This window comes from Arachis stenosperma, chromosome 8 (genome assembly GCF_014773155.1).
Source record: "Arachis stenosperma cultivar V10309 chromosome 8, arast.V10309.gnm1.PFL2, whole genome shotgun sequence".
Taxonomy (NCBI): domain Eukaryota; kingdom Viridiplantae; phylum Streptophyta; class Magnoliopsida; order Fabales; family Fabaceae; genus Arachis; species Arachis stenosperma.
Genome location: NC_080384.1, coordinates 34,085,680 through 34,110,263, shown reverse-complemented (window position 1 = coordinate 34,110,263; position 24,584 = coordinate 34,085,680). Strand labels below are relative to the sequence as shown.

The window sequence follows — 24,584 nt, the reverse complement described above, 5'->3', positions numbered from 1 at the left end:
TGATAGAAAAGCTGACTAGAGAAGGCCGGCTTGATGGATATCTCATGGAGAGGTCGGACATCCATGGAAAGAGAAAGCGGGATGACATGGACAGGAGAGATCCGCCACCACAAACCCCAGAGAGACATATCCACATGATCTCAAGAGGATTTGCGGGAGGTGGGATCACCAAATCTTCTCGCAAAAGACATCTCAAAAGAGTCTATCAGGTCGGGGATGAGACACCCGACCTCCCCACTATCTCATTCACGAAAGAAGATGGGCAAGGGATAATCCCCGGGCATGATGACCCCGTGGTGATAACTATGATCCTAGCCAACGCCCATCTCCACAGAACCCTAGTAGACCAAGGAAGCTCGGCGGACATCCTTTTCAAGCCCGCCTTCGACAAACTAGGGTTAGATGAAAAAGAACTGAGAGCTTACCCCGACACTCTATATGGGTTAGGGGATACGCCAATAAAGCCACTGGGATTTTTACCCCTTCACACCACCTTTGGAAAAGGGGAAAAATCAAGGACTCTGAGTATAGACTTTATAGTCATCAATGAAGGGTCAGCCTACAATGCCTTAATTGGCAGAACTACCCTTAATCGACTTGGAGCAGTAGTGTCAACTCCTCACCTCTGCATGAAATTTCCGACTCCAGGAGGAATAGCAACGGTGAGGGGAGACCAAAAATTGGCAAGGAAGTGCTACAACGAAAGCCTGAATCTGAGAGGAAAGGGCAAAGAAGTCCACACCATAGAGTTAGGTGGGACAAGGACAAGAGAAGATCTACGACCCCAGCCGGGTGGAAAAACCGAGGAGATACAAGTCGGTAAAGAGGAAGGAAAAACGACTTACATAGGAGCCAACCTAGGGGAAACCCTGAAACAAAGGTTGGGTGAACTCCTAAAAGCTAATTCCGACCTCTTCGCCTGGAAGGCTTCCGACATGCCCGGGATTGATCCCGAGCTCATGTCTCATAGGCTCTCGGTTTACCCAGGGTCCCGACCTGTACAGCAAAGGAGACGCAAACTCGGCCCAGAGAGGGCCTCCATAGTAGAAGAGCAAGTACAGGCGCTCCTGGAAGCCGGCTTCATCAGAGAGGTCAAATACCCAACATGGCTAGCCAATGTAGTGCTAGTCAAAAAACAAAACGGTAAATGGAGGATGTGCGTCGACTATACCGACCTGAATAAGGCCTGTCCTAAGGACCCTTATCCCTTACCAAGTATTGATACCCTAGTAGACTCCAGCTCAGGGTACCAATACCTATCATTCATGGACGCCTACTCGGGATATAACCAAATCCCGATGCACGAGCCCGACCAAGAGAAAACATCGTTCATCACACCAAAAGCCAACTATTGCTACGTGGTCATGCCATTCGGACTGAAGAATGCAGGAGCCACGTACCAAAGGCTGATGAACAAAGTGTTTTCCCCCCATTTAGGGAACTTAATGGAGGTATACGTCGACGACATGTTAGTAAAAACCAAGCAAGAAGTCGACCCCTTAACCGACCTCTCACAAGTCTTCAACACTATAAGGTCGCATGGGATGAGACTAAATCCCGCAAAATGCGCCTTCGCAGTAGAAGCAGGGAAATTTCTAGGCTTCATGCTAACACAAAGAGGGATTGAGGCCAATCCCGACAAATGCAGAGCCATCCTAGAAATGAAGAGCCCGACTTGTTTAAGAGAGGTTCAACAGCTCAATGGCCGACTTGCAGCCCTCTCCAGATTTTTGGCAGGATCGGCACTAAAATCCCTTCCGTTATTCTCCTTGTTAAGGAAGGGATGCCAGTTTGAATGGACTCCGGAATGTGAGGAGGCGTTCCAAGAGTTCAAAAACTTCTTAAGCCAACCTCCTATTTTAACCCGACCAATACCGGGAAAAGACCTCGTCCTATACCTATCCGTGGCAAACAGGGCTGTCTCCTCAGCCCTGGTCCGAGAAGACGAGGTCGGTCAACACCCGGTCTATTTTACCAGTAAGGTTCTACAAGGCCCTGAGCTAAGGTACCACAAACTAGAGAAGTTTGCCTACTCCTTAGTAATAGCCTCACGAAGACTACGACCTTACTTTCAGGCTCATACAATAAGAGTCCGTACGAACCAACCCATGAAGCAAATCCTCCAAAAGACGGATGTTGCAGGGAGAATGGTTCAATGGGCAATAGAACTCTCCGAGTTCGATTTGAAATATGAAACTCGGACAGCAATCAAAGCCCAATGCCTTGCCGACTTTATTGCAGAGTATGCAGGAGAACAAGAGGAGAAACCGACTACATGGGAACTCTATGTAGACGGATCCTCCAATAAAACAGGGAGCGGCGCAGGCATAATATTGGTAGACGGAAAAGGAACCCAGATAGAGGTCTCCTTAAAATTTGAATTTCCGGCTTCAAACAATCAGGCAGAATACGAAGCCTTGATTGCCGGATTAAAGTTAGCAGAAGAAGTTGGCGCTACAAAGGTGATGATCTACAGTGACTCACAAGTGGTGACTTCCCAAATAAGTGGAGAATATCAGGCGAAGAATCCCAACATGAAGAAATACTTGGAAAAAACCTTGGAACACCTAGGGCACTTTGCGGAAATCGAGGTCAAGCATATAACTCGGGATCTAAATAGCAGAGCCGACGCCCTATCCAAGTTAGCAAGTACCAAACCTGGAGGGAACAACAGAAGCCTGATTCAAGAAACTCTCCAAGAACCCTCGGTAATAAAAACGGAAGATGAACAAGAGGTACTTGAGGTAGTCGGCCTAAACCTCGGATGGATGAATCCCTTAGTCGAATACCTGAAATTCGACATCCTCCCTAAAGAGGAGAAAGAGGCTAAAAAGATCCGAAGGGAAGCACAACATTATACATTGGTGAAAAATGTCCTTTACAGAAGAGGAATATCAACACCATTACTGAAGTGCATACCGACCTCAAGAACCACCGAGGTGTTAGAGGAAGTACATAGTGGAATCTGCGGAAATCATCTCGGAGCAAGATCATTGGCCAGAAAAGTAATCCGAGCAGGATTCTATTGGCCGACCTTGCAGAAAGATGCTACAGACTTTGTGAAAAAATTCCAGCCATGCCAGATGCATGCGAATTTCCACGTGGCTCCACCAGAAGAGCTCATTAGTATAACTTCCCCTTGGCCTTTCGCAAAATGGGGAATGGACTTGTTAGGTCCTTTTCCCCAAGCACCAGGACAAGTCAAATACTTGATCGTGGGAATAGATTACTTCACAAAGTGGATAGAAGCAGAACCACTAGCCACCATCACAGCTCAAAGAAGTCGCAGGTTCCTCTACAAAAACATTATCACAAGGTATGGAATACCTTATTCCATCACCACTGATAATGGGACCCAGTTCACCGACGCCACCTTCAGAAGTTTGGTTACCAGCATGAAAATCAAACATCAATTCACCTCGGTAGAACACCCACAAGCCAATGGGCAAGCCGAGGCAGCTAACAAAGTCATACTGGCAGGACTAAAGAAAAGATTACAGGAAGCAAAGGGAGCTTGGGCTGACGAGCTCCCCCAAGTGCTATGGGCTTATAGGACGACCCCCCAATCCGCCACAGGAGAAACACCCTTCCGATTAGTCTACGGCGTAGAAGCCATGATTCCTATAGAAATCAGTGAGCAAAGCCCAAGGGTAATTCTCCACGATGAGGTCGGAAATGTACAGGGGCACAAAGAGGAGCTTGACTTGCTCCCCGAAGTCCGTGAAAACGCCCAGATCAGAGAAGCAGCACTAAAGCAAAGGATGACTACCAGGTACAACAAGAAAGTCATTCGAAGAACATTTGCCTTAGATGACTTGGTCCTAATCAGAAACGACATTGGAGCCAACAAATCGGGAGATGGAAAGCTCGCCGCAAATTGGAAAGGGCCATACAAAATCAAGGAAGTGTTAGGAAAAGGTTATTATAAAATAACCGACCTGGATGGCGTTGAACTACCGAGGTCGTGGCATGCTTGTAATTTAAAAAGGTACTATAGTTAAAAGCGAACTCTGCTCCCTGGTGTACTCTTTTCCCAACTTCATGATTTTTTCCCAAAAGGGTTTTTTCTGGAGAAGGGTTTTTAACGAGGCATCATAGTAGAGGCTAAGGGAAAATATGCTATCAAAACCCTTAGTAGCAAAAAGTACCTTCTCGATTAATAAAGATCTTTTTCATTTCATAATATCTCTTATAATATCCTCCTTTATTTTTCTAAGTCTTTCTACGAAACGCGCCGACTTAAGCTCGACAAAACGTGAAAATCCCATGAACCGACCTAGATGGTCGTCAGGATAAAACGACGAGGTACAAGTCGGTGTAAAGAGGTTATACAAGTCGGTCGTAAAAGCTCGGTAACAAACCCGACTCATAAGTCGGAAAGAGATCCCGAGTAGGAAAACTTGGAAAAACTTTGATCCACAGATCGGAGTATACCACCAAGTAGAAGAAAAACGCATCGCAAAAATAACCTAAATCATAAAAACTCACTAAAGCAAAGTCGAGTATAAAGGATAACAAAAGGGATATGACAACCTGAAAAGTTTAAAGCTTGCATACAAGCCTTTCCACGAAAGAGGCTCGAAAAAATAATGCAAGCTAACAGAAGGTTTTTCGAAAAGATCAAACATATTTCAAAAAAGAAAAGCATGTGCACGCGTAAAGTAGCGTAAACCCTTACCCAAAAAGGACACCTACTTCGATTAGAAAACCCTTATCCAAAAAGGGCATTTATTTTGTTTAAAACCCTTATCCAAAAAAGGGCAACAAACAGAATATTTTGTTTACGGCCTCAAAAGGCCAAGAAGCAAATTGTTCAACCCCACCAGAAAATAAATAGAAGTTTAAAAAAGGGGGGACCCACAGGCCGGGCCCCCATATAGCCATTAAAAATAAGAATCATTTCTTCAAAGGAGTAGAGGAATCACCACCGCTAGGAGGAGCGCCACCAGGACCGGGAGGAGGAACGGAGGAAGAACCCGAGGCATCCGTAGGTCGAGGAGGAGACTCAATAATCCTCTGTCCCCGAGTCTTTAGGTCTGACTCGGAAACGACCTCGGGGACAGGAGGATAAACAATGGCGCCATCAATAACTACCTTGTCGGGATGTAAAGGAGAAAGGTCCAAGTCGGGAGCGATAACTCTGACTTGTTCCAAGAAAATTCTCCAAGACTCCTCGGCACCGTCGGCGATAGAGTCCTCCAACTCGGCGTATGCGTTCCGAGAGTTCAGCAAGTCCTTCCTCACGGCCACAATATCTTGAAACAAGCTGTGGTAGCTATCTTGCGCCGTCTTCCTCAGATTAGCCTCCAAAGTACATTGGGCCCGTAGCTTACCCTCCTCCTCCTTCAGGTGATCCCTCTCCTTCCTCAACTTATCCCTCTCCTCCTTTAGCTCCTTCTCATGTTTTTCAAAAATACGAAGTCTCCCCTCCAACTCCTCAACCCTCGAGGTTGCACCCAAGGAGCTAAGGGGAGCCTTCTCAAAAATGTCCAAAAGTTTGCCACAAACACCCGCCGTCCTAAAACTCTCCTCGGCCATGGTGGTAAGGTGATTTCGAACAGAAACATCATCCATATGTATAAAAGGATAGATGTTCTTTCGGACGAATGCCATAGCATCCGCTTTAACCCCACCATCGAAGGAAGAAGAGCCAGACTCTGAAGTCTTGTGCTTCTTCTTCTCGGGTTCGGAGAGAATTTGGGCAGAGGGGGGTGGTCGGAGCAAACTCGAGGAAGAGATTACAATAGGTTGAGTAGGAGTGCCAGTGTTTTTAGGAGGAGGAGGTAGAGGGGGAGTGACCGCCCCGGACCTAGCCCGGGACTTCGCCTTGGCCTCCCGGACCCTTTGGTAGGCCTCCTGAGCATTCTTTTTTGCCATATCTACAAAAGAAAACAAAAGTTACAAGTCGGTAAAACATAAATCGGCGAAAAACTACTCGGAAATAAAGAATGCATGCACTACCTATTTGAGATTGAACGAAAGTCGGTGTTCCCTGAAGAATTTTTCTGGTATCCAAATAAGGAGACTTCCCCCACGCTTCTCGGAAAAACCCTACAATGGCCGCCTCCACCTCGTCTAGGTCATCTAGACCAATCTTTTCGCAAGGGGTGGCCGGCAGCCAATAAAGGGGAAAGCGAGGGGAGGAATGCTCGTCCAGAAAAAAGGGGTGGTGACCCTCTACGGCCTGAACCTTGAAGAAGAAATTTTTGAAGTCGTGGAAAGATTCGTCAAAAAGGGTGAAAATCCTCCGACCTTGAATGGCTCGGAAAGATACCCATTGTTGTTTGTTGTTTAGCCCACTAAAGGGCTTAGTCATATGGAAAAGATAAAAGAAGATTCTCAAGGAAGTCGGAAAATCCAGAGCGTGGCTTATAAACTGGTAAATCTTCAAAAAACCCCATGAATTGGGGTGGAGTTGAGTAGGGGCAACCTTACAGTGGTGAAAAACGGATATCTCGAAATCAGAGAAAGGAAGAAAAACACCCAAACGGGTGATCATACATTCATACATGAAGAAAAAATGAGGGGCCGCCTCATTAGCCCTTCCAAAACAGACCCGGTCTTCAAGACCCGGGATTATCAGTTCATATTTGGGCTCGTTCTCGTCCGAAGTACAGAGCCTATGGTGGGTACGAAGGTGGGTGATAAACTCAGCGTCAACCAACGGTTCCTCCCCAAGGACCGTATCGTCAACCCACTGAGAAAGAATGTCTACAGAGGCCATTTTTTGTAAAGAAGAAAGTGGCAGAAAACCTACAAAAAGGAAAAAGAAAAAGAAAATCAAAAATTACGGCCACTAAAGAAGAGAGATTCGAAACTAGAATCTACAGGTCAACCTATCTACTCGCGAAACATGCAAACATAAAGCATGGCATGAATAAAACAAAACTAACCTTTATCCGAAAATGGAGGTTGGAGAAGAACGGAAGTCTTCGAACGCAAGGATACAGTACGAACAAGATAAGGAGAAAGTTTGAAAGGTTGCAGAAACGGAAAATGGAAAGAGAGGGAAAGTATTTATAAAAAAGGCTAAGGGGCATAATGGTAAAAACGAGGCAGTCATTAATGAGACTGCACCGTTACCAAAGCCCTCAAATCCCTAAATAATCCCTCAACGGACACGACGCTTGAATTGACGTAACTGTCAGAAACCAAAAGTTGCGAAAATCACGTCGGTTTCCAAGATCCGTGTTCTTTCAAACAAGTCGACTATGAACCCGAGTTAAATACTTGAACCCAAACTTTAAAAGATTTGGGCTCAAGTAGGGGCACTGTTCATACCCTGGCCCAATGTTAAGAGCCCAGGACCAATCGAAAGGCCTGATCCACTAGGTTAAGCCTATCAAAGCACCCACCTCCATCCAAGAGGTCGGTGTTAACCCCGACTTGGTATGAAGAAGTCGGTTGCGAGATTAGCTGGCAGATAAATACTCATGCAAATGAGTAACCGCCCATGAAATCTCTCCAACCACTTCATAAAGCCATATCTTAACCTCCCCAAGATAATGGGACGGTTATTATCCTAAAGATACGGCACTACTCCAACGGTGGTTATTGGCTCACCACTATAAGTACACTGACACGCCTCAGGTATTCCTAAGTCCAATACTCTCTAAGATCTGCTCACACCCTTGCTAACTTAGGCATCGGAGTGTCTTTGCAGGTACCACCCCCCATTCACACGCGAGCACAAGTCGGACGGAGCCTCCCGAGTTGCGGACCCACACGGAGTCCTCCTCCATCATACACTTGGGCCGCCGAACGCCATCCATTGGACTAATCTCCGGTTACCCATCGTAACAGATACCTTGGACAAAGTTAAATTATTTTTTTAATAAATAAATACAAAGTGTTATGATAATTAATTGCTCAAAATTAATACACTTTCTATCGATTTTGTGGGTTTATTTTTTCTTTTGTTAACTTTGTTTTTACCTTCAGCTAAGTACTAATATAATTGGACCAATTTTTCAATTTTTTTTTTACATAACTGGATAATAATAATAATAATAATAATAATAATCATAATAATCGATAGTTAGATACATCTTTAATAAAAGGTTTCAAAAAATTATTTATTCCTTTTAAGTACATTAAATTATATTAAAATGAAAATTTGCAAATTAATAGTTAAAGATAATTAAATAATTTAATATTTTTAATTAAATTATTATCTAACAATTATTAATTTTACAGAAAGATAACTATTCTTCAGTTTTTACCCAATACTAAAGGCATTATGGAGTTGAGATATAACAGTTCTTTGTTTGATCACAATAACATGTTTCAATTTTAATTTGGTGTTTTGTACTATTAGTAGAAATGCATTTATCCGTTCTCATACAAATTCTCATCATCTTGTATTAGATATGATTAAACTATTATCTTATTACATGCATGAGAAATAACCATCCTATCATAAGACAAATTAAACAAGCTTATAGGTATGATTTAATTCCAGAAATGAGCAGCAAAGCTACATTCTTTGTGAGAGATATTAGGCGTTTTATCTTTCTGGATATTATCAACAACCATTAAACAATTAGCACGAACGCTAACATTCCATAACTCATGAATATTCCCGCCAATCACTGGGGTTACAGGAATATTCGAAATCAGCACCAAAGGAATCTTCCCTTCCTTCTGTTGCGCCATAAACTGCTCTTTCTCTTTCGAATCCACTTCCCTCTCCCCCTTCAGCGTCATATTAATCATCACCGTGCTCTTTGCCGCCTGCAACAAAGATTCAAACTTTCCCGCGCAAAGCTCCCCATCCGAATAGATTATGCTCACGGAGTTATCTTCTCCATACTTGAATCCAATCTTCTTGTTCGGATTTTCGCACCTCACAACCACCGCCATTTCAGTGTAAAGCTTGCTGTCGTTGCGCATTTCGAAAGCCTTCACTTGGAGACTGTCAATGCCGTACATCGGAATCTGAGGGCGGAAAATGAAGTACATGATGGCAACCGCCGCCATAAATATCACACAGAGAAGTAGCATGAAGCAGAGGCACCAACAAATGCAACTCATGAACCAGCAACAACATCCGCCGTGGTCGCGAGGCGGCGGCGGAGGCGGAGAACTCCTTTTCTTGTCTTTATTATTATCCTCTAAGGACACGTAACTTTTATGAGAGGAATTCATGATTCAATAATGGAATATTATTCAAGCATGCAACACAAGAGTAGGGAATAATAATTTAAAGAAAATAGTTTATACTTTATAGCTTGTTCTACTGCTTAATTTGTTAGGAGGAATAACAGAGAATTAAGTAATATGTTGTTAGTAATATTCATGGACGCGGTTGGTTTTGGTTTATCATGTTTGTCGAAATGGGTTTCTAGATATTTCGTTTTTGTAACAATTAAGTTCTAAATTTAGGCATTAGTTCAGACTTAATATATGGTGCTGCTCGATCACCCAAAAATTGTTAAGATTCCAAACAGCTTCTTAGGTGGATCATATACTCTTTAACTTAACAAGAAACTACATATGATTGAGTATGGTTTGTTGCAATCTTTGTTTTGAAGTTGGATTTTGAGATAGGACACTAGCGGTGGAGACCTGTGATCGAATTATTCCGGTAGCCGCATTTTCTGTCTAGAGAAATGTTAGGTGAGTAATATTTTTTTTAGTTTTTATCTTATATTTAAACTAACTAACATGCTACATTTATATTAAAATTAATTATTAAAATTAGTTATTAATATAAAATACATATTAAAATATAAATATATATTAAAAATAAATTAAATTATATATATTTAGTGTTAAATTTTATTATTCTAATCTAATTTGTTAATATATATAGAAAATCAGTTCGGGTAATATTATTAATTATTGAGTAACTATTCTTTTGATTAATTGCATTAGCCATTAAGGATAATTAATTCACTTTTTGTTTTTTGATGGATAGAAATAATAAGATACGAAATTTGGGTCTTTAGTTTTGATTATCTAGAAATAGATGAGTTTAGTTTTGATAAATTGATAGTATAAATATATTTATATCCGTTCTTTTGAATGACTATTCATACTGTTAATATAAAAAGTAATTATTTTTATTGATATAATGTTACATAATTAAAAACACGTATAAAATTATTTTACTCACGGTGTATCAAAATTCAAAATTAAATTCATAATTAATACCCTGGTTTCATTTTTAAATAATGGATCAAGAAAAAATAAGGTGAATATAGATATAGTCGAAGATATGCTGATTACTTATGGTATTTAATTAACAAAATTTATATAGTAGTTCTATTTTATTCCTTTGTCACGCCTTATATAAAATGAAAAATTTTTTAGTGATGCTATTCATTTAAGTTTTTTTAAAAATTAAGTTTAATTAAGTTGGTTCTATCTAACAAAAATCAATCTCATTAATTAATAGCGCATGTGAATACGTTACTTTTTTATATTTTGTGTTTTTTTTGTGTTCTTTTTTTTTCTTTACATTCTTCTTCTTTACATATTTCTTTGCATCATTGTTCTTTTATTATTTTACTATTGCCGTATTTTTTTTTCTTCTCTTTTTGGTGATTTTTGTAGTACTATATATCTTTTCTTTTTCTTTGTTTATTTATTTTTCATTTTGTTTCTAATCTTGTTATGAAAATAAAACAAAAGAATTATGAGAAGTTAAAAAAAAAAAGATGATTATCATAATGAAAAAGAAGAAGGAGATCAGAAGAGGAGTTTTAAGTTATACAAAATTTATTAAAAAATAATACCAAAATTTTTTACCATGACATAGAAATTTTTGAGTTACACTTATTGGATTAATAAGCTCTTACCATAAACAAAAATAGGACCGAAATTTCATAATTTTAACATCAAAATTTTGTTATAAAACACTGAAATGTCTTTTTTAATGCTGCATTTTTTGTTTATTATTCTTCTTTCTTTTTTTCTTTTCTTTTGCTCTTATAAATCTTCTTTTAGGAGTATTACTTTTCATATTAAACTTGATTGAACATGTATTACAATCTTATTTAGTTAAATGAATGCAGATTCGCACTTGTTGATTGAATTATTGCTAAAAACAAAAATAATATCGAAATTTGTTTAAAGTGATACCGAAATTTTGGTATCAAAACTAAGATATTTATATATTATTGCATTGTTAAGAAATTTTGGTGTTATTTTTTTTATTAATTCTGTATAATTCAAAAGTCCTTTTCTTCCACTTCCTTATCTTCTGCTTCTTTTTTTTTTAATATTTTTTATCTTTTTTATTTAATTTTTTTAGAGAAAAGGACAAATCGATCCTTAATTTTTTGGTCTGCGGATATTTAAGTTTTTGAGAATTTAAAAATACATCTAAATTTCCGATCTCTTCAAAATTTGGACATATCGATCCCTGCTGAGTCTAATATTTCCAATTTTAAAAGCTCTCTCACGTGTGCATCGATGTCAACCAAGTCAGTACAACAGGAGTCACGTTTGATTTTTTCGTTGAGCCTGACAGATCTAAGTGAACATAAGGGATCGATATGTCCAAGTTTTAAAAAAGTTAGAAACTTAAATGTATTTTCAAATTTTTAATAACTTAAATGTCTATACATCAAAACGTCAAAGATCTATTTATTTATTTTTTTCTGATTTTTTTTATAATTCTTTTTGTTTTACTCTCTAGATGATGATGATGACAATGATGATGGAGGAAGAAAAAAAAAAGAAAAAATTTAAATAAAAAAAGGAAAAAAAAAAGAGGAGGCGGTGGTATAGTGGTCCAACAACAACAATAATAAAAAAAAATAATAAAAAAAAAAAACAGCGATATATAAAAGAGAAAGATAAAAAAATGTACATGAATATAAAAAATAGTTATACAATTTGATTGGTCTTAATTAGGTAATCACTTGATTGTAGGACTATTTTACAAATTTTTATATAAACAAATTGTTTGATACACATGCAAGAGTAGACCTTATATTACATTAGCTTAGAGAATAGCTGTTCGAAAGAGTATAATATAATTATATCAATATATAGCAAATTTTAAGTCTTTGAATCTATATAATCTTGAAGTCATCCGAAGATAATTTAATAATTATTTTAATTTTTTTAAAAGTTGTATATAAAGTGTAAATTAAATGTTAACTTTTTTATTCTTTTATATATTTAATATATTAAAAAATATTTTCCCCTTTCAATTTCTTAACCAATACTTTTATTCCTTATAATTAAATCCGTATATATTCATCAAATTTGATAGGATTTATTTAGAGTTTTAGACAAAAGCTGATGAATTAATAATTAAATGATAAAATCATATAATAGTTAATGAGCTAATTAATCAATGAGAAAACAATATCCCATGCATGGACTATATAATTAAGATCGCGCCTTAAATATATCGCAAGAAGAAGGAGAGTATTAATGGCAGTCACACTCACCATCAGACCCTCGGTACCGAATTTATTTGCCGAACTACATCCTACACACATCAAACATTAACTAACTACTAATTTTATTTTCATTTTTACCTAAGAAAAATAATCTCATTTTAAATTTTGCTTTTTATTATAAGAACATTTTTGTCTACTTATTATACAATCTTAATACCATTTTTTTCACGTTTTCGTTAATCTTATACTAATAATAATATAGAAACGTTATTGTTATTTAATTAGTACCTTTTATCTAGATAAATTAATTTCAAGATCCTCATAGTAAATGAATTAAAAAAATGAATAGCAAGAAGGAAAATTGCAAAGAAATTAATGGAGAGTAGTGTGCAATGAAGGAAGGAAGCGGAGGTTGCATTAATGGTATCTTGCGATAGATACGTGTGCTCGATCGATCGTATTGAGTAGTAATCACGTAAAACAACCAACTTGCCTTTTAAGTCCTTATTACCCTTCTTCATTCCCATGCATGGAATAACTTACAAACTATGTATATGTAAAGTTCGATTTATCTTGTGACTAAGTGTATATATGTATGTGAATAATGTGATCAATATAATCTTCTTCGTCTTATTAGCTTACGCACCCTCTTTCATGTGAACTGCTTCATTAACTATATATCAATATATATACTTGGCCTCTTGGCCCCATCTTCCTTCCATTCCTCTACTTTTAATTTTTGTACCTTAGTTACTATATTCTCATCTCATATATATTAGGTCCATTTCAGTGCAGTAGTCAGTAGAGTAGTACATACACTCAGAAATGATCATGATCATGACCACCACCATGACAAGGACCTACTTTTGTGCTGCTATATTATTCACCCTTCTAATGCTCATGGCTTATAGTCCCGCTACAATCTTTGCCAGGCACATAACCACCTTTAGTTTGCGTAAGTAACCCATTCTTCTTACTTTTAATATTTTAATCATTGACTAAATTTATACTAGTCTTACCAAGTAATTAAGAAATAATGTTATATTTGTCTAGAATGTTAAGGTGACTCGTATTATTAGACGTATAATAAGATAGATTTTTATATAAAAGATAAAACTTGATGTGCTATTTATTTTTCAAATAAAATGTGTCTACGTGATTATGAGTCTAAGTTTTAGAATTTTTTCTTTTGGTTAAATATGTTTATTGTTGCTGCATCATGAAATAATTTTCTAATATTATGAAAAATGAAATATTATGTATCTACTCTCTTTTGCGTGTATATATATTGTTTTTGGGTTATCTGAAATTGACAATTTGAGTCTAAACGTAAAGTTTAGCCTCTTTAAAGTATTATAGATTCGATGTTTTTTATAGTATAACAAGGCCGTATGACATCTTTAAGTGAGGATAAGAGATAATATCTATAAAAAATTCTGATATTTAAGTTAATAAAAATTTAATGTAGTTTTATAAAATATGTGAAAAGCCATACTTCAAAAGAAAAATATCTATATTTATTTTTAAAAAAAGTATTATATTTTTAAAAAACTATATATATATAATGATTAGGCAGATTAGTCCCTTTTAATTATCTATACCCAGAAACGGAGCCTCTTATATAGAGAGATAAGGGGCAATAAAACCGTATATTTTTTCTCTTATATTATATATATATATATATATATAATCTCCAAAAAATTTTATTTAATAATCTCTTTTTTATTATAAAATTAATTTCTAATTCCTCCGTAAGATTTAACCTAACTCAACCCGTTAAAATGGTGAGTTGTGGAAGGTAAAAAGAAGAACTTGATGAAACTTAGAGAAGGGAGAGCGTGTATGTTATTCACACCTCAATGAACATTCATGAGGAAAATGAGAATGCAAAAACTGAACTGACAAAGTGAGTCCATGTTGCTATAAATAGTTGCTAACTAACTTTCTCTCTTAGGCAAGCTAACTAATATTCACTAATGAGTTCTCTAACTAACACTGTACACATCAGCACACTTCACTAACTAGACTAACCAATTGGCTGAAGACTGAAGTGTTAAGTCATGTAACACAACCCCTATCTATATCTAGTTAGTTGTTTAATAGTGATGCATGAACCTTAATGAAAAATTCTTGGCCATTAATTAATTTGTATACTTTGTTTTGAGACATAGAATTGATTTTATTTGTTGTAAATCAGGTGGGGATGAGCATCAAGTTGCTGTAGTGGGAAACACAAAAGATGGAAGCAATGTGGGGAAAGAGAGGTTGTTTAGGGGAGCGGACACTCTACAAGTGGCCGGTTCAAGGTTGCCGGATTGCTCGCGAGCCTGTGGATCTTGCTCTCCATGCCGGTTGGTGATGGTGAGCTTTGTTTGTTCATCCCTTCAAGAGGCAGAGACATGCCCTATAGCTTATAAGTGCATGTGCCATAACAAGTCCTACCCTGTCCCTTGATTAATATAATATAATAGAATAGAATTCAAGTCATCAATTCCAATTTCAAAACCCGTGTAACATATAATAATAGATTTAACTCTTCCTTTCTTTTTATGCTTCTCCATTTCTAAATTACTCTTTTCTCTTCATATGTTGTTGTTAAATATGTTAAACAGAGTGCTTGAGTGCAATATATGACATGGTTTTTTTGTAATGGTGGGGGAAATAATATTTTCCAGTACTACTTGTTAAGAGTTAATGTTTAATGTTTCTGATTGCATTTGTTTAAAATATTTATTATATTGCTTAAACCTTTAACCAAGTAACATCAGCGTTTGTAGTCCAACGGTTAGGATAATTGCCTTCCAAGCAATAGACCCGGGTTCGACTCCCGGCAAACGCATTTGTTTTATAGGTTAAACCCGGGTTGGTGACGCACTTTGTTTTTTTCTTATTGGATAGAAAATATGGGTTAATGGTTCAGTTTAAGCATTGTATCCGGGCCCAACTTTTATAGTCATAATATAATAAGCTCACAGCCCGTTCAGCAGAATTGTTCCAAAAATATATAATTTTGAGACTAGTAATTTTAGTTAATATTTGGCTAATAAATTCAAAACAATGTAGGTGTTCATGGTATTTTTTAATTCTATTAGTCAAATGACTAATTCGTTACGAATTAAAATTTTATTATAAGCTAAATTTAAATTCTCAATACTTACATAAATAGATTAGTAATTTAATTACTAAACTAACTCAATTTGATTTAATATTTTTAAAATAATATTTATCAAAGGTTCTGAAAATCGGATCGGACCGGTCGGTTCGACCGGTTTAACTGCGAACCGGCGATGCAAACGGTCCAGTCCTCCTCTAAAAACCGCCCTAAGAAGAACTGTTGAAGAACCGGCCGGTTCTGCTAAACGACGTCGTTTTATTGTTTTCTTTAAAAAATTTTAACCCGACCCGACCCAGCTCGTGGAGCACTCCACCCCCTTTCTTCCCTTGACCCCATTCATTCATGATTCATCTGAATCATCTCAAACTCAAAGTGGATGAACCCTAGCCGCCGTGAACCCTAGCCGCCCAGTCGCCCTTCTTCGTCGCCGCGGTCTCAGGTCGTCAGCGCCACCGCCGTCGCCTGGTCCTCAGCCCTAGCAACCCTCCATCGTCGCTTGGTTCCCTGCCCAGTAGCCCTCCATCTCCATCGTCTTCATTTTCTCAACACCAGCAGGCAGCAGCCCTCTCATCGTCGCGCGGTCCTCAACAGTCAACACCAGTAGCCCTCCATCGACCCCAGGTGAGTGGCTCGTCCTCTACTCATCTTCTTTGTTCTTCGCCTCTGCTCATGTTCTTTAGTATAAGAAACATGAAATTGATACTCTGTGAACTTCCTCTGTGAACTTCGAGTTCTGTTTAATTTTCTGTGAACTTCCTCTGTGAACTTCTTCTGCTCATCTTCTTCCTTCTTCGTTCCTCTGCTCAATTTCTGTTTGTTGGTTAACATAAGAAATAAATAATCTGAAAATTAACTGGTTGTTCTTCTATTTTGCAGCTCAATTTCTGTTTGTTGCTTAATTTGAAAATTAACTTGCTGGTCTTCTATTTTGCAGCTCAATTTCTGTTTGTTGCTCAATTTCTGTTTGTTGGCCAATTTCTGTTTCTTGCTCAATTTCTGTTCCTGTTTTGTGTGTTGTGATTTCGCTGATTATTGAAGGTCTTATGATAATTGATTATTGAATGCCTTTTGATTATTGATCATGATTACTGATGTTCTGCTGTGTTGTGTTTTACACTTTTACTTGACTGTTTTCTGTTGTGCTGATGTTTTATGTTTTATGCTTTTTTTGTAAAGTGATGTGCTGCTGGAAATTCAATTGCTGTTGTTTTGTGTTTGTTATTCACTGTGTTGTGACTAATTATGCTTAGATGGTGATTGTCTTCGTGATTTGGTTTACGTATCACAAGAGGAGTCCTTCTACATGGTCCACCTGGTACAGGGAAGACTTCATTAGCTCAATTATGTGCTCATGATATTGGGATAATTTTTTTCCAAATAAATGGACCTGAAATTGTTACCCAGTATTTTGGGAAAAGTGAGCAAGCATTGCATGAAGTATTTGATTCAGCAATTCAAGCCGCACCTGCTGTGGTTAGACTTCTTTTGCCCAAATAAAGAGTTCCTTAATTTCAGAGATTGTGTTGTATGAAATAATTTTAGATATTGTTTTGAGCTTCACATATCTTTGAGCTACATATCACATGAAAAATAGTTTTTGAAGTTATTCATTCAAGTCTTAATATTAATCTTATAGTGCTAATTTCTCCTAAGTTTCGGGAGTATGTTAAATGTGCTAACTGCTAAGTACATATAGGATGTAATGTTGTTATTTGATCTGTGTAATGGATCCCATTTAGTGGGATGAGGCCCTCTGTTGTTGTTCTTGTTAAATTGTTGGCTGGTGGTCATAAGGAATTCATGTAGGAACTTTGGGTTCCATAATGTTGTTATTAACGTAATGTACCATACTACCATATTCTTTACAAGCATAATGGGGGTAAAAAATAAAAGGTAACCATTTCATTGGCTCTAATATATTGCATGGGAGGTTATGAACTGCTATAATTGGTTGGTTTGTTATTGTTGGTCTCCTAGTGATTTCTTAATTGCTCTTAGTTCATGGATATTATTATTTGGCCGAGTTTCATGGTATAAGTTTGGAAGATATTTTAAGATACATATTAGATTATAATTATATTTTAGGATATTTATTTATAATTTATTTATTATTTTATTTTAAAACGATTTTTTCGGTTAGACCGGTTAGACTAATAAATCAGTAAACCAGTAACTAGAGCGGTTCGATGACCGGTCCGATTTTCCGAACCTTGATATTTATTAATTACGTAACATTATTTATTTCAAAAAGAATTATTTGACAAGAAGAGAGAGGAAAAAAACAAAACAGAAAAGAAAATAGGCAGGTGGTGTTATCTCCCTCGTTGACTAATCAACTCAAGAATAGTCAAATGTTTATCATTGATTAATCTTATGTTGACAATGATGCTTAAAAATACTAACAAGTCATGAAAAACTGGGGTCACAAATTCCAGGGTAGGAGGGAGCCTACTAAACTAGGATCAGATATTGTGTACAGTGTACATGAGACGCTCACTAAAAGTTAAAAATGAAGACGCTATATATTTGCGAACCAATTGATAATAAATATCGATTATGGTAGAAGGGCATGAATTTACTTCACCGTCAAAAAGCGATTTTACTATGCCTTCCTCTTACTAATTGTATTAGCATTTACACGTACATCGTTTATACCGTACTTTGAGAAATTTTTTTGTTCCGTGTCTGAAGCTGCTATTGATTTGTACTTATGCTAGTATAATCATTCTAGCATCACTTCCAGCTTATTTTTAAGGTGAACTTTAATTTATTAATATAACGTTGCAATATGTATGTTTAATTTGGTAATACAAATTTATTAACTAAACTTGTGCTTATTTTGAGTATTGAAAAATAGATGATTAAAGACAGCCGAATTAAAGATAATTGATTCATCATCTTTATCCTCGGTCACGCAAAAAGTTCGGCACATGAGCCGATGATATCGTCAGACCAATATGCTCGACACAGCAGTAGACAGTAACGGCCTCACTCATTTGAAAATAGGAAACGTGCTCAATCTAATCACATGAAAACAGAATATCCCAACCAACCTACAAACTAGGACTTATCCACATGAAAACGGTAAAACAATCCCTATAAAGCCGGACTAATACTCTCGGCTAAGGCAGGTTCCACTATCAGTTTTCATATTCACTTATTTCACTTTCACTTAACTATTCTCCCTCTCTTTTCTGAGATTATTACTAACTTGAGCGTCGGAGTATCTTTTGCAGGTATTCCCGCCGCGGTGTTTGATCTTGGCCGACGTAAAGCTCTTCCTCTCGGTTGACGACTTGCTCGGAAATGCTTAAGCTCGGCCTCCCAGTGTTCGGACGAATCACTTGGCACCCACCGTGGGGCCGGAGTACATCTAACCCCACTTTTTCCCTTGTTTAGTCTTCTACCCTATTTTGCAGGATTCCCGATCCTCGAACATGGCTGACAAGGAAAGTCCACAACTCTCACAGGATGACCTCCTGGCTCGAATCGCCGAGCTTCAGGCGGAAGTACGAAGAATAGCTGAGCTGTCTACGCAGAACAATGGAGAAAGCTCCAAAAACTCGGCTCAAGGTGCTACAGACCCTTTAAACATCGCCCTGCCAAAGGAGAAGCTCACCCTCGACAACCCCTTCTCCGAGGAGATCACAAATTATCAGATGCCAAAAAACTTTACTCTCCCCACCGCACTGGAGCCATACAAAGGGTTCGGCGACCCCCGAGCCCACGTAAAGAAGTTCCAATCAATGATGTTTTTCAACAGCCCTAAGAATGAGCTCGTCCTCTGCCGAGCATTCCCTACCTACCTCGACGGTGCTGCATTACTCTGGTTTTCTAAACTCCCTGAAGGTTCAATTTCCTCCTTCGAAGATCTTGCCAGATCATTCATTGATTACTTTGCCGCTTCAAGAATCTACGTACATGGATCAGACTATCTCGGCACCATCAAACAAGGCCAGCACGAGAGCCTGAAAGACTACATGACCAGATTCGCTGACGCTACTATGGAGATCCAAGACTTGGACCCAGCCGTTCACCTGCACGCTCTCAAGGCCGGCCTCAGACCTGGTAAATTCCGGGAGACCATCGCCATAACAAAGCCAAAGACGCTAGAGGAATTCCGCGAAAGGGCGGCAGGTCAAATGGAGATCAAAGAACTCCGAGAAGCCCAAAAATCAGACAAACAACCACATCGGAGAGACGAAGAAAGAACTTTCAGATCGCCAGGCAACAGGGACACTAAGAAACCTTCCAAGCCCGCGTCAAAGTACAACACATACACCAGATTCAATACCAGAAGAGAAAACATCATCAGAGAAATCCTCAACGCCAAAATCATAAAGCCACCAGCTCGAGCAGGGAACTACCAAGATCAAAGGTTCGTGGATAAGACAAAGCATTGTGCTTTCCACCGGAAATTCGGTCACACTACAGATGATTGCATCGTCGCGAAGGACCTCCTGGAAAGGCTAGCACGCCAAGGGCTCCTGGACAAATATATCAAGACCCGGAAGGGCAGAGGAGGAAACTCGGACAAGATAGAGCATAAGGAAGCAAAGGCCGACGACAAAAAAGAGAGGACGACTCCTGATCCACCAAGAGGAGTCATTAACCACATATCAGGAGGATTCGCAGGCGGAGGAGAAACAAGCTCGGCCAGGAAACGAAGCTACAGAGCAATGCTAGCAATCGAAGGAACCATACAACCAAGGAAGGACAAAGAACCAGATGTCACAATATCCTTCAACCAAGCAGACTTCAAATCGGCAAGCCCTAACCTCGACAACCCCGTGGTAATTTCAATCCAAGTCGGCGAACTGTTGGTAAGAAAGACATTATTAGATCCAGGTAGTAGTGCTGATGTTTTATTTTACTCTACCTTCACAAAAATGAAATTATTTGAAAAATTGATACAACCTTCTTCCGGAGAGCTAATTGGGTTCTCCGGAGAGAGAGTCCCCATCATGGGACACATATGGCTAAAGACCACAATGGGAAAAATCCCTATGTCAAAGTCAATTGATATTCAATACCTAATAGTAAACTGTTACAGCCCTTACAATATTATCCTTGGGAGACCCGCCCTGAATATATTCAGAGCAGTGGTGTCCACATTACATCTGTGTGTCAAGTTTCCAGTGCAGGAAAACAAGATCGCTACGGTGTACGCCGATCATCAAGAAGCTCGGCAATGCTACAATGCTGGTCTAAAACCAGTCCAAACAAAACAGGAAGCTCGGCCCCAGGTTCAAGCAATCCACACGTCTGCCAACTCAGCGACTCTAGCCGACCTAGACCCTAGAGAAGATCTCGGTGAAAGACCTCGGCCAATGGACAATCTTCAACAAGTAACACTAACAGCAGACGAGAAACAATGCACATATGTTGGAGAAGCGTTAGAAGGGGCAGACCGAGCAAGGCTCATTCACATACTGCGTAAGAACGCCGACCTTTTCGCATGGACACCAGATGACATGCCCGGGATAAGCCCAAAAGTCATCTGCCACAAGCTAGCAATTGACAAAACAATCCGACCAGTCGCACAGAAGAAAAGGAACCTCAGAGAGGAGAAAAGACAAGCAGCACTCGAAGAAACCCAAAAGCTCCTCAATGCAGGTTTTATCAGAGAAATTCGCTTCACCACATGGTTGTCCAACGTGGTAATGGTAAGGAAGAGTTCAGGTAAATGGCGCATGTGCGTCGACTTTACAAATTTAAATAAAGCTTGTCCTAAAGATGCATACCCATTGCCCTGCATTGATAAATTAGTTGATAACGCCTCTGGTTTCAAAGCTTTGAGTTTTATGGATGCATACTCCGGCTATAACCAGATTCAGATGCACCCAGAAGACCAAAGCAAAACAGCTTTTATAACAGAACATGGAAATTTTTGTTACAAGGTAATGCCTTTTGGCTTAAAGAATGCAGGTGCGACATATCAGCGGTTAATGGACAAAGTATTCCAACAGCAGATAGGCCGGAATATGGAAGTCTATGTAGATGATATGGTAGCAAAAACACCAGCACAAGGGTCACACTATGATGACTTGGTAGAAATATTCAGACAACTCCGAGCATACAACATGAGACTCAATCCGGACAAATGTGCTTTCGGAGTCCAAGGAGGGAAATTCCTCGGATTCATGCTAACCTCGCGAGGCATCGAAGCCAACCCAGAAAAATGTAAAGCCGTACTGAACATGACAAGCCCAAAGACGGTAAAAGAAGTCCAACAACTAGCAGGACGAATAGCTGCCTTATCTCGTTTCCTACCTGCAGTGGCAAACCGATCTTATCATTTCTTCCAGACATTCTCTAAAGGCAAGAAGTTCACCTGGACAGACGAATGTGAGAACTCTTTTACCGAGCTCAAACAGAACCTAACATCACCGCCAATCCTCCAAAGACCAGAGACAGGTAAGCCATTGTGTTTATACCTATCAGTATCTAACCATGCTATAAGCTCGGTATTAGTAACAGAAACAGAAAGAAAGCAAAACCCAGTATACTTCATCAGTAGGGTGCTACAACCAACAGAAACAAGGTACCCAAAGATAGAACAATTGGCACTGGCTCTAGTCACCACGGCAAGAAGACTGCGACACTACTTCCAAAGCCACACAATCATAGTACGAACAGACCAACCGCTAAGGCAGATACTAACCAGACCCGAGCTCGCCGGAAGACTAATAAAATGGGTGATCGAGCTCTCTGAGTTCGATATTCAATACGAACCAAGGAAGACACTGAAGTCACAAGTGCTAGCCGACTTTATATCGGAAATGACTAACGATACACAATACACAGAGGTCAGTTGGAGCATGCACGTGGATGGAGCGTCAAACAAAGAGGGCAGTGGAGCAGGAATTATACTAAAGGAAGGAGACAAAGTGGTGGCCGAGCAGTCAGTACAGTTCCGCTTTAACGCAAGCAACAATCAGGCAGAATATGAGGCCCTACTCGCTGGAATAAAGCTCGCCCTACAACTACAAATACCTCGAATAACAGCCTACTGCGACTCTTCATTAGTGGTACATCAAATAAAGGGCGAATTCCAGGTAAAAGATCCTTTGTTAGAGAAATATTGGCTCATAACAAAGGATCTAATTTCAAAATTTAAAGAATTTGATATTATTCATGTAAACCGAGAACAAAACACCAGGGCCGATGTGTTATCTAAGTTGGCCACAACACGGCAAGCCAAAAACACATCGGCACTGTCCCAGCTAACACTTGACAAACCAAGTTTTGAGCAGGATACAATTCTGAGTATTACACAGGTCCCAGATTGGCGAACACCTTTTCTCGAATACATCAACACAGGCACTACGCCAAATGACGAGCCGAACTTGCCACTCTTCCGAAGAAGAGCAAGCTTCTATACAGTGCTAGGAAATACTTTGTACAGACGAGGACATTCCCGACCACTCCTTAAATGCATCAGCTGGGAGGAGGCCGAGGATGTCATGGCCGAGACACACGAAGGAGTCTGCGGCAACCATATCGGCGGCCGAGCTTTAGCAGCAAAGATCCTGCGAACAGGATATTATTGGCCGACGATAAAACGGGACTGCATCTCCAAAGTCAAGGCATGTGATAACTGTCAAAAGCACGCCACCCTCTCGGAGACCCCGACCGAAGAACTCCATACCATAGAGGTAAGCTGGCCTTTCGATAGGTGGGGATTAGATATCCTCGGACCTTTCCCGAAAGCGCCAGGCCAGGTAAAGTTCCTTTTGGTTTCAATGGATTATTTCTCTAAATGGATAGAGGCACAACCACTAGCACACATAACGGCAGAAAAAGTGCGATCTTTTTTATGGAAAAATATCATATGCAGATACGGTATCCCAAGAGAGATAATCTCGGACAACGGGAGACAATTTACAGATCATAAGCTCGCTGCCTTTCTAACAAACTTTAACATCAAACATCATTTCAGCTCAGTAGAGCACCCACAAACTAACGGACAAGTTGAATCAGCTAACAGAATTATCTTGCAGGGATTAAAGAAAAAGCTCGGCGACGCTAAGGGAGAATGGGCCGACCTCATTCCAGAAATTCTATGGAGTTACAATACCAGCATTCAATCTGCCACAGGAGAGACTCCTTTCAAACTGGTATATGGCGCAGAAACACTTATCCCAGTAGAGGTCAGCGTTCCAACATTAAGGACCGAGCTCTATGATCAATCGAATAACCTACAAGCTCGGACAGCCGAGTTGGACCTTGTAGAAGAAGAAAGAGACATTTCCGCCGTAAAGCAACGAGCCAGAAAACAATACCTAGAGCAAAGACACAACAGAAATGTAGTTCACCGGTCTTTCAACAATGGAGACCTTGTACTCAGACGCACAGAAGAAGCCCGGAAACCTCCGGCACATGGCAAATTGGCGGCAAACTGGGAAGGGCCTTTCCGAGTTCTCCAAAATCTCGGAAAGGGGGCTTACAAGCTCGAAACCCTTCAAGGAGATCAACTTCCAGGAACATGGAACATCTCCTCCCTAAGAAAATATCAGTCATGATGTAGTCTGTAATTTGCGAATGATGGTACTCTTTTTCCCCTCCGAAGGTTTTCTCCCAAAATACATGGGTTTTACTCGGAGAGGGTTTTAACGAGGCCGGACGCCACAAATCATCACGCCGATGTACCTTGTATCAAGACATCTTTTACATTGGCCGTTACCATACATGAAAATTCAAAACTAATCCGAGCTTCATACTCGGAAACCGACGAACGCACTCCGAGCATAATACTCGGACAAATACAAACAAACACGAGCAATCACCAAGTTAGTCTAGTGAAATATTAAAAGCTCATTCAAACACACACAAGAGCCTCAGCTCTACTTATTGACAATTAACCTTATAAACGAAAACAATTTTTATCTAAACAGTTATCACAATACACATTCAAAGTTAATCCGAGCTTCATACTCGGAAGTCAACATGCGCATGCCGAGCATACTGCTCGGAGAGACACAAACAAACACCATCATCGAGATACTCAAACATATCTCAAAGCGCTTCCATTCAAAAGCACATGTACTACGTTAGAACATCTACTCTCAAATTCACTTAAACAGAGAATGGCTTTGGCCATCATCAAT

At 39.2% G+C, this 24,584-nt stretch overlaps 3 protein-coding genes and 1 non-coding gene across 4 annotated transcripts; 3 read left to right on the top strand and 1 right to left on the bottom strand.

The window, feature by feature from the left end:
* Nucleotides 1–8,451: 8,451 nt before the first annotated feature.
* On the bottom strand, nucleotides 8,452–8,979 carry LOC130945853 (NDR1/HIN1-like protein 6). The gene has a single exon (XM_057874550.1). It carries the CDS (start codon nucleotides 8,977–8,979, stop codon nucleotides 8,452–8,454), a length of 528 nt encoding a protein of 175 aa, XP_057730533.1.
* Nucleotides 8,980–13,196: 4,217 nt separating this feature from the next.
* LOC130945852 (protein EPIDERMAL PATTERNING FACTOR 1) lies at nucleotides 13,197–14,813 on the top strand. The gene is made up of 2 exons (XM_057874549.1): nucleotides 13,197–13,314; nucleotides 14,557–14,813. The coding sequence occupies exons 1-2, from the start codon at nucleotides 13,197–13,199 to the stop codon at nucleotides 14,811–14,813; spliced, it is 375 nt and encodes a 124-aa protein (XP_057730532.1).
* A 313-nt stretch (nucleotides 14,814–15,126) lies between these two features.
* Nucleotides 15,127–15,198, top strand: TRNAG-UCC (transfer RNA glycine (anticodon UCC)). Its single transcript has one exon. It is a non-coding gene; the product is annotated as a tRNA-Gly (tRNA).
* Nucleotides 15,199–18,911: 3,713 nt separating this feature from the next.
* Nucleotides 18,912–23,999, top strand: LOC130945851 (uncharacterized). Its single transcript, XM_057874547.1, has one exon. It carries the CDS (start codon nucleotides 18,912–18,914, stop codon nucleotides 23,997–23,999), a length of 5,088 nt encoding a protein of 1,695 aa, XP_057730530.1.
* Nucleotides 24,000–24,584: the final 585 nt, after the last annotated feature.

Bases quoted from the DNA above. Each gene is read 5' to 3' on its own strand.
- LOC130945853 (XM_057874550.1), bottom strand. From the start codon at position 8,979: ATGGCGGCGGTTGCCATCATGTACTTCATTTTCCGCCCTCAGATTCCG.
- LOC130945852 (XM_057874549.1), top strand. From the start codon at position 13,197: ATGACCACCACCATGACAAGGACCTACTTTTGTGCTGCTATATTATTC. The intron at 13,315-14,556 runs GTAAGTAACCCA...GTTGTAAATCAG, and splicing joins CATAACCACCTTTAGTTTGC to GTGGGGATGAGCATCAAGTT.
- LOC130945851 (XM_057874547.1), top strand. From the start codon at position 18,912: ATGGCTGACAAGGAAAGTCCACAACTCTCACAGGATGACCTCCTGGCT.